The following is a 13,493-nucleotide window of genomic DNA, read 5'->3' as shown; positions in this document are numbered from 1 at the left end:
CCTCCCGAGGCTATTTTGCAGCGGCTCCTTGCGGAGCTTAGCGCCGCCCATGACGATTGTGATTGGTTTAAAGCAGGGGTCACCAACACGGTGCCCGCGGGCACCAGGTAGCCCCCAAGGACCACATGAGTAGCCCTCAGGCCTGTTCTAAAAATGAAAATTGAATATTGATATTATCTGTTTCCCACCTTGTTAAGTCATTGTTGATAATTATTGTGAGAAATCATTAACTGATTAACTGATCATTAATTAGTGTCTTCACATAGATAAGAATCATTACTAAAGGCAAACTGAGCAATTTTTTTTATTTCAGAAGAGTGTATCAAACTGGTAGCCCTTCGTATGACTCAGTGCCCATGAAGTAGCTCTCAGTTTCAAAAAGGTTGGTGACCCCTGGTTTAAAGAAATGCCAATAAACCAGAGACAGTTTTTCTCCCATCCCAGAATGCTGTGAGTACTAGCCAGTCCCTCCTCGGCAGCATATGGATGAGGGTCTGGCAAAGCGAGACTAACATTTTATTACTGGGGACTACGCATGGCAGTAAGCATGATCGGTCCGCGTACAGTAAAGGCAATTTTGTGTTACCTTATTTGACAGAAATCTATGCATTTACCTGTGATTTCTGACAATTTGATAAACAAAAATTTATATTATGCTTGAGTAAATAAAACCCCAATTAACAAACTGGTTAAAAAAAAATATAAAATATATAATATTATATATCTTTTAAACACATTTTGGTGAGGATTTGAATTGCTGTTTTTATTCTGAATTTTTTTTATTTTGGCACTGGTGATTTTCCTTTGGGGCTGGCTAAAACCTCTTTCGGGGGGCACCAAAAATTCCTCTATGCAGGAAAAACCCTGCTGTGCTTTCCCTGCTGTGTCTGCCATGAGTGAGGCCTGTTGTCACAATTCAATAGGGGTGTTCAATGTCAGTGTTGAGCAGTTATTTCCTTATGGGTTTTTACTTAGTATATTTGCAACCATTTAACAGAAAATGACAAAGTAACACATAGCTGCTTGCGTAAATTGAAAAACTAACACTTGGCATTGCTTGTGTAACAGAAAGGGGTTGCACACCCAACACTGGTGGAAGTACATACATGTGTATTTAACACTTAAGTGAATATGTGCCTACCTTCCATGCCTGTGTTTACCGCATGTCCTTCTGCAAATCTCTCTAGCATGTGTCTTGTATTGCATGTAAACGTGTGTCAACAACTGTCCTTTTGCCGCCTGCAGCTGTGTCATGCGGTTTGCCCAGTGCGCCAGTGAACGGAGGTGTGCTCGCTGCTGATTACTCTGTCGGCACACGGGTGACCTACTTCTGCAACAGCGGCTACCGACTCTCCTCTAAAGAGCTGACGACCACAGTCTGCCAGCCAGACGGCACCTGGAGCAACCACAACAAGATACCCAGATGCATCGGTGAGTAGAGGATGTTCAGGTAAGGGGCAGGGGGATGTAGGCGAGGAGGGAGAGTGATTTAGAGGGACGGGGCAACTGCAAGAACCCATTGCACGATTGAGCAGTGGGAAGGAGATGTTTAAAGATGAGGATAGGAAAGAGTTACTGAGAAGACACAGATTTTAGCATTTTGACAGCTTTGTTGGAGACAGAAAAAGTCCGTTTGAAAAATCCTCTGAAGAAGTTGTGGACTATCAAACAGTTTTAACAAAACACTGTACTGTAATGGAAGGTGTCATGGAAAATGGACTGAAGTCCCAACAGAACCACACTTTGTGGTTTCATCACAGAAACACTAACTTGTTGGGTACTCATGATAAGACGGGTGGATGAAAGGGAGAATAATTGTTGAGAGAAAATCTCTAGCTGGCGCTGGGGTGAGTGTTTTACATGACAGTGCAACGAGTGATTGACAACCTTGTTTACTATTGAGACCAATGTTTATTCCCTGCTGTATATGTCTCTCACAGCTAAAAGGGAAACTGAGTTTGTTTTGAAACTCATTTGGTTTTTAGAGAGTGCCGATTCATAAACATCTTTGTTGTGGAAGAACATTTGTATACAGTAAATGAGGAGAAGTTGCTATTTACATTTTACATTCTACTGATTAGGATTTTCCTTTGCAGCTATTTGCATTTCTTCTACACTGCTGGGTTATTACCTATGTTTATGCGTTTTGACTTAGCAGTGTGTGTACAAGGGATAAGTGAATTGAAACTTCCAAAACTAGCAGTGCCCGCCATTGAACACCTTTTCTTTTTTTGGCACAGTCATTATGTGTCCTAGCCTCAGCTCCTTCTCTCTGGACCATGGGAAATGGAGGATCGTCAACGGTTCGCACTATGAGTATGGAACTAAAATAGTCTTTACCTGCAACCCTGGATTCTACCGTGTTGGCCCCACCCACATCCAGTGCCTGGCCAACGGTGTGTGGAGCTGGAGAAACGAGAGGCCTCGTTGTAGAAGTGAGTGACTTCTGCCGCAGCAACACACAAAATCTCACACAAAACACAACACTTATAGATCACACAAATTAATTGGGAAATTGAACTTAACCAAAAGGATAATGTTCCAAGAAATCAAATCTTTGGCTCCATTTTCATTATCATAAAAAATAAAACATCAGTGGATGCACACATGTCACATGCAATGAAAAATCCATGTCCTGCCTCGCCTTAGGAACACTAGATTCATAGATTGTAACATTACATGACCTAAAGAGTGAATACCTTTTTTAAAGTTCACTTAATCAGAAGCTCGATGATAGCCTAGAAATCTAGACGCACCCTAGCGGCAGCAAATGTAATTTGCAGCCAGGTGGTCTAGCAACTCTCCGTTGGCTTGCGAGCTGGAAAAACCAAACTCTGGCCGGGCCAATCACATTGTGTATAGAGTCAGTAGGCGGGCTTATGGCTGCTGCTGCTGGGAACAGCAGTCTTTCGAATCGGCTTTGGCCGCGACTCTGGAAGACTTGGAGTTAAGCTTTTCTTTGAGAAAAGAACAAAGAACGGCACTGAAGTCATTCTTAAAAAAGGAAGATGTGTTCGGAGTTTTGCCGAACGGATACGGCAAAAGTTTAATCTATCAACTAGCTCTGCTGCCTTCTTTGTTTCTCTGCCTGGTTGTAGCGCTATCCTATTGCATGCAGAGAGAATTTGAAAGACAACCGTTTATCCCGCCCCTCAGATTGAGCCCTGTCAATGGTGAGTTCCCAGACCCAACATCTTGATGTGGGACTGACTTGTCAGGCTAGCTCGATGATGCACATTTGTATTCTTTAGCTATTACTGTCTCAGCCTTGGTTAGATATTGTTTATTGCAGCAATGGGAAATAAAAGCTTTTTATGCTACCATGGGAACTACTTTTTGAGGAGCATAAGAGCTGAATAGCCTGTGTGATGGCAAAGGTGAATGCCAGCCAGCATGATGAAAGATGTTGGTACAAAGGCAAACACCTTCATTATCCTCCCAATGAAATAGTACAGGTCACTCTTTTATCACATTAAGGTCGGTAAGATGGGTGTAAATAACTGTGCTCTCCCATTGACTCTGAAGATGTAAGCCAACTTCCATCTCTTTCTCTCTTGTTCTCTCTCACTGGTGTCTTGTTCTTTCATTCTGGGCCTCCTCCGTCTCCTTTCTCTTCTTTTTACTATCTTGTTCATCTTTTTGCAGTCATCTCCTGTGGGGATCTGACCACTCCTCCAAATGGGAAGAAAATTGGGACCCAAACTACCTTCGGAGCATCAGCAATTTTTAGCTGTAACCTTGGCTATGTTTTAACTGGATCTACAGTAAGAGAGTGTCTCCTGTCCGGCCTATGGAGTGGGATGGAGACTCACTGCCTGGGTAAGCAGGGTCTAAATGTTTTCTTTAACTTTATAAAGGACAGCCTTGACCTAGGTCAGACACTGCTGGCGATCTGTTCAGACATAAGCTTTTTTGAGTTGGACCAACATGCCCAGAATAGAACCAGATGGGGAATCAGAGGGTGGCTATAATTGGTTCTGTTGCCAAGTGTGTATGGCCAATTACCAAACATTTAGAAAGATGTACAGTTTTTTGTCGTCTGGTTCTGACATCACGCTGGTACTCAACGCTGTCACTTTATATTTTCCTTTGGGCTGGCACTGGCTATACTGTTTCATACAGTGTAGAGATCATAAGGTAGCAATTGGTGTGCAAATGTGCAATCACTTTTGGCAACTGCTGCTTGATTGGAGCATTATGCTGTACAGTAAAGCCTCCGAGTCAGTGTGATGTGGCGTTCTAAAATGTTAAATGTGAGAGCTACAGAGCCACAACTGGCTTCAAACTATGAAACACTCGTCAAGCTATACCAGCACAATTTGAGCTGTTGTTAAGATATATAAACATTTACTGTGGAAGAAAATGAGACATACGTAATTACTTGAGCCGCATTCAAATCCACGCAGCAGCATACTGTGACAGTTTCCTTGGCAGATGCAGCAGTGCGTTTATCAACCCTGTGGAACCAGCACTCCAGGCTTCGCTGAAGTTGGTTGACTTCATTAAAAGAAGGGCACCACTCTCTTGTTTAGTAATATGACTGTCAGGGTTAACATAGCCAGGGACCTCTCAGTATAGTTGCCTACTTCAGCACTATCTTCATAGAATCTGTCTGCTCTCAACTAGAGTGGAGCTCAGCTGAGTTTCTGGGTGCACGAGTAAATTAGGGAAATAAGACTCACAGTCAGTGGCAATTTCCCAGGTTTTAAGTGGCAGTGGAAATCTCTGCAAGATTCCTCCTCTCTGAAATTGTACTGTATTGTAGCTAAAAGTAACATGATTATGTGTGTGAGCGTATTGCACAAGTTTTGAGGGGTTTAGCATGCGTGTCTCTGTCTACTGTAGATGAGAAAAGCCGAGTTATCACCATAAGAGAAGCTGAAGTCAATATGAATTTAGAAATAATAATTAAGAGGAAATGAGCTGAAAAATCCAATATGTTTCATGAATACACTAACTAATTTTGTTTGCAAGCATTATAACTCCAAGACCTTTTAAATCATCAATTTCCTCATTTCATTTTATAATACAGTTGTCAAAATGCAAAGTTATTCAATGTGATAACACAATCAAAATTATGTTTATCTATCGTCCATTAGTTCAATGTACACCACTGCAAGCTATTATTCTGAAACACTTGAAAGCTGAACTTAAATATTGCACCACTGGTGATTGGTTGAGATAATTCATTCTGATTTGTAATGCAAAGTGCATTTCATCTAGTGCAAAACATTGGAACCCCACATTAGCTACAACTGAATATTATTAGTGGTATTAATGCCATACACTACAAGCATTACAGGGTGTGTCCTGTTTTTGTCAGGGTCTCTGTTACAAATAAATTCACAATCTTGTTGAGAACGAGAGATAAACATTAAGAAAAAGGAAAACATGTTTACAATACTGAATGTTTTTCCTACAGCCGGTCACTGTGGTGTTCCAGAGCAGATCGTAAATGGGCAGGTGATCGGGGAAAACTTTGGTTATAGAGACACAGTGGTTTACCAGTGCAACCCTGGATTCAGGCTCCTTGGCTCCTCAGTACGGATCTGCCAGCAGGACCACAACTGGTCTGGACAGCTACCAGTTTGTATCTGTAAGTACTTTAACACCAATTCTGACTGCCTGATTGATTGAAAGATAGACACCTCACCATAGACACCACTGTTCAGATGGAAAAGAGCTGATGGAAACTGTTGTGCTTTTTATTCCTGGATTTTAATTACATAATGTCTTATGGAAGACTAAAATATGTAAATTTGTATTCACAACCAAGAAAGGGTTAATCAATAAATTTGATGATGTGATTGCATTGTTAAAATAAATCAATACATACAAATGTTTTTAGCACTCTTAAAAATTGCAGTCACTGTTAAAAAGCTTCCTGGTCCTTTAGTTTTTAAAGCGCTAAAGTCAATAATTGATACATGTCCTCATAATGTAATTCTCAATCTCCTAGTCACCTATTGATGCAATGTAAAATATGCTGTTTTCCCTTTCCCAATCGAGATCATGTCTTGATTCCTAATTACCCCAATGTCCGTTGAGGTTAATTATATGATAATGATAATTCTATGATAGGTGTCACTGTACGTCACCTATATTCTTCATGGTTATTGCATTTTGTCTCTCCCTTATTCTCTCTTTTCCACACACTCTATCTTTCTCCCCCTCCTCCCCTTTACCTTCCCTTTGATCCTTTCTTTGCTGTCTTTCATCCTTCACCCTTCTCTCTTCCTCTCTGACACGTCTCAGCTGTCACATGTGGCCATCCAGGTAGCCCTATATACGGCCGCACCACAGGTGATGGCTTCAACTACAATGATGTGGTGCGTTTCTCCTGCAACAAAGGCTATACACTGGAAGGACCCTCCACAGCTCAGTGCCAGGCGAGCCGCCAGTGGAGCCAGCAGCCACCGACATGCAGAGGTAAGGTCCAGCTACAGAGCTCCTGCAGAATGGCAGCTGGACTGACCTCAAGTATCAGAATGATGCAGATATATATTGACAGTTGAACTAAAAAGCTGCTTGTCTCTGCCAGCTAAGGCTCAAACCACAGCCATTGCCTCAGGATGCAAGACAGGAATAGGGACTAAAAGTGAGAATTACGACAATAATTTGGGACCAGTAGAAGCATCATAATCAAATGCATCTCATTAACCATCTGCAATGATCTGTTTCTGAACAGGGTACCTCTAAAACTAAAGGTGTTCTATTTCATCCCTGCTGACCGCCAGAGGCGGTGCTTAAAGCACTGAATATTCCCTTTGTGCATGCGCAGTTCGAGTATGTATACCAACAATGTCACTTGTGACCCCTGGATGACCCGGGAAAGACTATATCTTCTGGTGTCATCAGGGGATCTGTTCCTTTTTTCTTCTTGCGTGCAGTTGTATTTACTTAACGTTGGCTGAAGACTTGAACTTCAACGTTTTTTACGTTGCCGTCGCTGGAGGCCTTGTGACCTTGTTGGTCGGAGCAGAGACAATTTGTTCGTCCTCCAAGGGCTGCGACAGCTCACCGGTAGGATGGTGTTTTACTTTCCGGGTGAAAGGTCTGTGATTTACATTGTGCAACCCTCGGCGGTGTAGTGGCGTTTATCACTTCCCGCTCCCGGTATTAGGTTGTATTTTTTCATTACTTTCCATTAATAAGTTAGTAGCTGTGTTTTGCTGAAGCTAACTTTTTACTGAGGTTTGTAAATCTTGACGTTGAAGGGAGTGTTTAGCTTCCCACTCCCCGTATAAGTTGTTTTCTTTACTTTACATTAAATTAGTGGCTGGGTTTTAGCCAAAGCTAGCAGGCAGCATCTATAATGATGATGATGGGGATCGACTCAAGCCTCGGCAGGCTTCCATTCCTCGGGCCAGAGCTCACTGAGTGAGGCGGGGGATACCTCCATGCAGGCCATCATGCGCATGGCCCAGGATCGCCTGTAGCTAGACGTACCACAGCAGACAAATCCGCCCCTGAGAGCTCCTTCTTCAGGTGCAGGCGGGCCCCTACTGCCTTTGCTGTGCCCCCCTCGGAGAAATACTTGGAGGAGCTGCATGCATGTTGGAGCTACTGCTACGGCAGCCATGCACGATGCGGCAAGAGTTGGGCTGGAGCATATGCCTGCAGTTGAGCCTACCATTGCATCCCTCATCGTGTCTCCTGATGAGACACTGCGACTGTCAGGTTCCCTCGACCCCAATGTTGGGTCACGGACAACCTTCTAACAAGGGCTTACAATGCGGGAGCTGGTGCTGGCAGTATTTGTTAATTACCTGGCTCAACTAATGTTCGCCCTCTCTGCTTCTCTGCAGGAAGGCAGTGTTGAGGCTTCCACAATCAGCCTTAACGACACATCGTTACAAGCTTTTGCCCTCATGTCTAGGGAACTCGGGCGGATGATGGCCTTCCTGGTGCAGTCTCGATGCCAGGTATGGCTCGCACAGTCACCTCTGACAGAGGCATGTAGGAGGACCCTCCGTCCGTAGCGTCCTGATAAAACCAGGGTAGCTGTTCGCTTGGGCTGCGCTGGAGGCGCCGGAGCGTACCATTCAAGCTCGGGAGACCAGGCAGCAGTTTTCCAGTCTCAGCAGGAGCATGCCTCCCCCCAGCAGACCTAGGGGCCCCCCAATTGCCCCTTGGGCCCATCCGCCACCAATGGCTCGCTACGTTGGCTATCGTGGTCCTCAGCATCCTGGGCAGCGGCCGGCCAGGGACTTTCATGACGATACCCGCTTTCCCTCCAGACGGTCTCGAGCCCCAGATCCTGTCCGTTGTTCTCCCAGGGCCTCTAGGGGATGGGGGCCAGAGACTGAGGCCTCTGGGCCGGTTGTCAGTTACTTTTCCCATCAGCTGCTTCGTTCTTGGGCTGCTCAAGCTCTGGACCCCTGGGTGGTTGACACCTTAACCCTTGGGTACAGGCTCCAGTTCCGACGCCGGCTCCCTACCTCTGACTGGGTCAAAATGACCTTCATCAGCGACCCGGCAAAAGCCCAAGTGCTGGACCAGGAGTCCGCCCTCCTGGCCAAGAACGCCATCAAGGCTGTAGATCCTCTGTCGCACCCCAGAGGCTACTACTCAACATACTATCTCATCACAAAAAAGACCGGCGGATTACGTCCAATTTTGGATTTGAGGGGACTCAACAGGTACCTGAAAGTGTTACCGTTCCACATGCTCACTACGGGGGATGTGCTGTGCACTGTCGCTCAGGTAGAGTGGTTTGCGTTCATAGACCTAATGGATGCCTATGTTCATGTCCTCATTCTACGTCAGCACAGACAGTTTCTGCGTTTTGCCTATCGAGGCCGACACTGGGGTTGGTCTGTGGAAGACCGTGCCGCACACATCAATGTTCTGGTGCTGCGTGCGGTGCGCCAAGCTCTCAAGCACTTTCTGCAATACCTGAGAGGAAGGCTCGTACGGTCGGACAACATGTTGACCGCCTTTCATATCAACCACCAGTGTGGCACAAAGTCTGCACGGCTGTTGCAGGGACAGCCGTGCAGTTCCTGGGACCTCCTGACGTGGTCAGATCTGGCACCCCAATTCTCAGCGCCTCCAACTGTGGGTTTGGCCACTGGAGGGCCCAAACAGCTGCTGAGCAGCTGCATAGACCCCGTCAGGCAGACTATAATGAACGCCAGACCCCCGTCCACCCACCTGCAGTACGACAACAGGTGCAAGCTGTTCTGTCATTGGTGTACAGGCCGGAGTGAGGATCCAGTACATTGGTCTGTGCCTACCATCATGGAGTTCATACAGTCCCTCTTGGACGATGGCAGATCTCCCTCTACCCTGAAGGTGTATGTGGCGGTAATATCATGTCGACATGCTAGGGTTGCTGGTCGCACAGTGGGGAGTCACAATCTGGTGTCCATCTTCCTTGCGGGAGCTCGGAGGTTGAATCCCCCAAGAGCCCCAAGATCTCCAACATGGGACCTGCCCCTGGTGCTTGAAGCTCTGTGCCAGTCTCCCTTTGAGCTCTTGGCACAGGCGGGGCTGAAATAGGTGTTGGTTAAGACTGCATTCCTGCTGGCCATTACCTCGGCAAAACGTGTCAGTGAGCTACATGCACGTCTGTAAGTGCCCCTTGTCTGAGCTGGAACCAAGGTTATAATCGTTAACGAAAACGAACGAAATAACGAAAACTAGGTGGGAAACAGTCGTTAACTGAAATAAAAATAAAAACGAGGCATTACAAAAAACAATAACTAAACTAAAACTGTAATGTCTGTTTGCAAAACTAACTAAAATTAAATTAAATTATCGTGTAAATGTCCTTAGTTTTTGTCTTTGTTGATGTCTTTCATAGAGCAAATAACGTTATATCTTTCCGACCATGACATTTCCCGTAGACATGTAGCGTTTCCGACTGGGAACCCAGAAATTCCGACATTCCATGTCAAATTGAACACAACATGTCCGTGCCCCTCGCCTGGCTTCATGACGGTACCGAAAGTTGGAAGAAAGCGGCAGAGTCCTATTTGATTATGACTGTGTCAGATAAAAGCAAGTGCCTTGCAGTGGAAGGTGGTAAAATATGTGGACAATTTATTACAGGGAAAAATTCCACAAATTTGGAAGTACATTTGAGAAGCGCACACAAGTTAGGAGGCTAACCTAGCTTACCTTAACAAGGTAAAGGAGAACACAAAGCCCCCTTTCCCCGAAACAGAAGCTAACCCCGGTACAGGGCATGGATGTATGGGTACAGGGCCCGGCAGCATGACAGAGACAACAGCAGGACAGAGAACACTATAGGAGGGCTTTCACCGGCAACCCGATTGCTGCTGGTTAGTAAATACACAGGAACACCAAAAGCGTGAGGAAGCGTGGGTTAATATGTGGATTCATACTGGGATGTCTACACAACTGTGTGAGTCAATTGACTTCAAAAAGTTCACCACTTTACTCAACCAAAGTTCAAAATACCTGTTCATGTATGTCTTCTTTAGCCTGTTAGCTACTTAGGTTTTTTTCCTGGAACACGTCACTTACACATTTTGCACTTACTGCGGCGTCTTGTGTAGACTGTTACATATTTATGACCATATTTAGGCTACATTTTATGTACTGGTGTTATTGTTGAATACATTGTGAATACATATTTCTAAAATTGTATGATGTTTGTGTTGAGTTATTATTACACAATACTTTTTCTGACCTTTTTGAATCCCCCAACAAATAACCCATATTACAAAAAAAGACTAAAACTAATAAAAACTAAAACTAAGCATTTTCAAAAAATAAAAACTAAACTAAACTAGCAAACCCGCTTTAAAAATTGAATTTCAAAACAAAAAGGCAAAACGAAATAAAAATAAAAACTAATGAAAAATGCAAAACTATAATAACCTTGGCCGAACACTGCATTCCTGCCAAAAGTGCTGTCCCATTCACACCTCAACCAACCTCTAAGGCTCGCACGGTTCAGTCCCCTACCAGGCGATGGAGGTGACAAGCCAGAAACGTTGTGAGCCTCAGCCTATGTTGCAACTACCATGGGCATTTGGCGGTCAGAATAGCTGTTCCTCTGCTATGGTGGCCCGAATAAAGGTTGTGTTCTCTCCAAACAGTGCCTCTCCCACTGGATTGTGGATGTTATTAGCTATGCATATGGGATGAGTAACCATCCCCTGCCATTTGGCGTGAAGTGCCACTCTACTAGGAGTGTTTCCACGTCGTGGGCTGCCCTGAGAGGTGTACCCCTGTAGGACATATGTGCCGCTGCATCATGGGCATCACCGGGCACATTCGCCAGGCTTTATAGGGGCAATGTTTCTATTCCCCATCCACTGGTGGTGGTTCTCCATCCAGGGTCCCCTGATTCTCCTCAATGAGGTAGGTATTCAGGATTCCTCATGACTGTGCTGGTATAGATCATTCAGTGCTTTAAGCACCGCTTCTGGCGGTCAGCAGGGATGAAATAGAACGAAGGTTCAGATCCCCTGATGACATTGGAAGATATAGTCTCTCCCGGGTCATCCAGGGGTCACAAGTGACATTGTTGGTATACATACTCGAACTGCGCATGCGCGAGGGAATATTCAGTGCTTTAAGCACCCTTTGGCGGTCATTCCGGATTCATAGAACCATAGTTACATTCGTAACTTTCGTTTTAATGTTTGATAACAGAAGCCACTTTTATGTAATTCTGCTCCTGTGAATCAGGCTACCCATCAGTAGAGCAGGTAGGTGCCAGCGAGCAGAAGTAGGATCCAGCCAAAGTGTTGGAACTGAATGAAATGGCTTTTGCGAGTGCTTTGTGATGGTTCAGGAATCAGAGACTAGGATGACCACAATAATTCAGCAGCCAGCAGATTGTGTATTGTGATCATTTAGGAATCAGCAGTCAGTGACTGCCAGCATTCACAGGCATAAACACAGAAGTAGAATGGATAGAGGTAGGTCAACATATCTATTGATTTGAATGAGAAAAGTCACTATCTGTGCTGCTTCTCTGACTAAAGCATTAGGCAACAGCATCTGGAGCCCTTGCCTCAGAGCGAAAGCAGGGAAACCGCAACAATGAGCTTGCAGCAGAATGTATAAAAAGGGGAGAGTAAATGGGGAATTGTTTTTACAATTTTCCTGCCAGTTTTTACCAAGAGGCATGCTGCAGGGAGAGATAACTTTGAAGGCAAGAAAGCTCAGTGAACATTTCATGGAAGACATCTTATTGGGAGTGTCAGATGGTGGCTGTGTTTTAGTTGTGTCCAATTTTAGTTTGCCCAGGTTAGGCTCATTAGTGGTGTGTTTACAATAAGCAGCACTCCAAACATTTTAATGTGTGTGACCATACCCGAAAAATGTTTATTTGTTTGGGGGCTGGGGGGTGTGCAGTGGCACAGTGGATATGACACATGCCTTTGGGGTGGGAGATCTGGATTCGAATCCCACTGCGACACATCAACCAATGTGTCCCTGAGCAAGACACTTAACCCCTAGTTGCTCCAGAGGCGTGCGACCTCTGACATACAGCATATAGCAATTGTAAGTCGCTTTGAATATAAGTGTCAGCTAAATGACATGTAATGAATAATAATGTTTGCTCAAAATCATTTTGACAGTTTGACAATATTTGTACTGGAAATATTTTCCACTATTTGCATTATTTTCACCCAAATAAAATGGAAAGAGGCAATAGATATGTTGCGCCATATGATGAAAGCTCTTTATTTATAAAATGCTTGGAAAAAATAGCATTTTCATATTTGCCTTTGAATACTTCTCACTTTAGACAGAAATTTGTTGCAGTGTTGCAAAATGTGGTAAAGGTAGGTACATATGATTTGAACTGGCTTAAAATATTCTATAGAACAAGGTAACGGATCAGGAAGCAAACATTAAAAAACAATGAAAGAAATGCATATAAGTGATATCCATTGTGGCTTTAATTGGTCTGCTACCTCTGGATCTAGTTGGCCAAGGCTACATTTGCCAGACTTTGCCCATTTAAAAATAGCTCTCCTCTTGGCATGAGTTTTGTTGGCAGTCAGATGTGAAGAGACACATATTTCATTACTCTAAATAGCACCGTAGAGACAGACCTGGTAAAAGATCAAGAGTAAAATCATATTAATCTGCCATGACTCCCTTTGTCAAAATACGTCCATTTGTTTGCACTTAAATTTTCTCACAGCTTTTTCGCACATTTGCATTATTGATTTAATTTGATGTTTCTCTGAACTTAATTTCACCCTCATCTACTTTCAGTTGTCTAAACCACTTTGTCAGCAGAGTGGTTTCAGAGACTTCCACTGCTTCTTAAATGGATGCATGTACATTTATGACAATTTGGTTTTTCTGTTTTCAGGAGGAATCATCAGGTGATATTATTATTGACTATGCTTAAATATAGCCTGGGCTCACTTGTCTACCTGTTTGTAGAATAAACAGAAAAAGCCACTGATCAGGTCATGTCAACAGTTCTATTATTAACTCACAAGTAAACATGCTGACAGATAGCATTTATGCTGATGAGGCTCCAACAAAAG

At 44.1% G+C, this 13,493-nt stretch overlaps 1 protein-coding gene across 2 annotated transcripts in view; it reads left to right on the top strand.

Moving 5' to 3' along the window:
• The window catches only part of LOC116035265 (CUB and sushi domain-containing protein 3-like), a 269,787-nt gene that overhangs the window by 202,827 nt on the left and 53,467 nt on the right, over window positions 1-13,493 (top strand). For both annotated transcript variants that reach the window (XM_031278268.2, XM_031278267.2), the window contains exons 50-54: window positions 1,246-1,431; window positions 2,241-2,435; window positions 3,646-3,819; window positions 5,423-5,596; window positions 6,256-6,429. In XM_031278268.2, the coding sequence (XP_031134128.1) occupies window positions 1,246-1,431; window positions 2,241-2,435; window positions 3,646-3,819; window positions 5,423-5,596; window positions 6,256-6,429 (903 nt within the window). The remainder of the gene's footprint in view (window positions 1-1,245; window positions 1,432-2,240; window positions 2,436-3,645; window positions 3,820-5,422; window positions 5,597-6,255; window positions 6,430-13,493) is intronic.

Source organism: Sander lucioperca, chromosome 10 (assembly GCF_008315115.2).
Source record: "Sander lucioperca isolate FBNREF2018 chromosome 10, SLUC_FBN_1.2, whole genome shotgun sequence".
Lineage (NCBI taxonomy): Eukaryota > Metazoa > Chordata > Actinopteri > Perciformes > Percidae > Sander > Sander lucioperca.
This window is presented reverse-complemented; position numbering and strand designations above follow the sequence as displayed.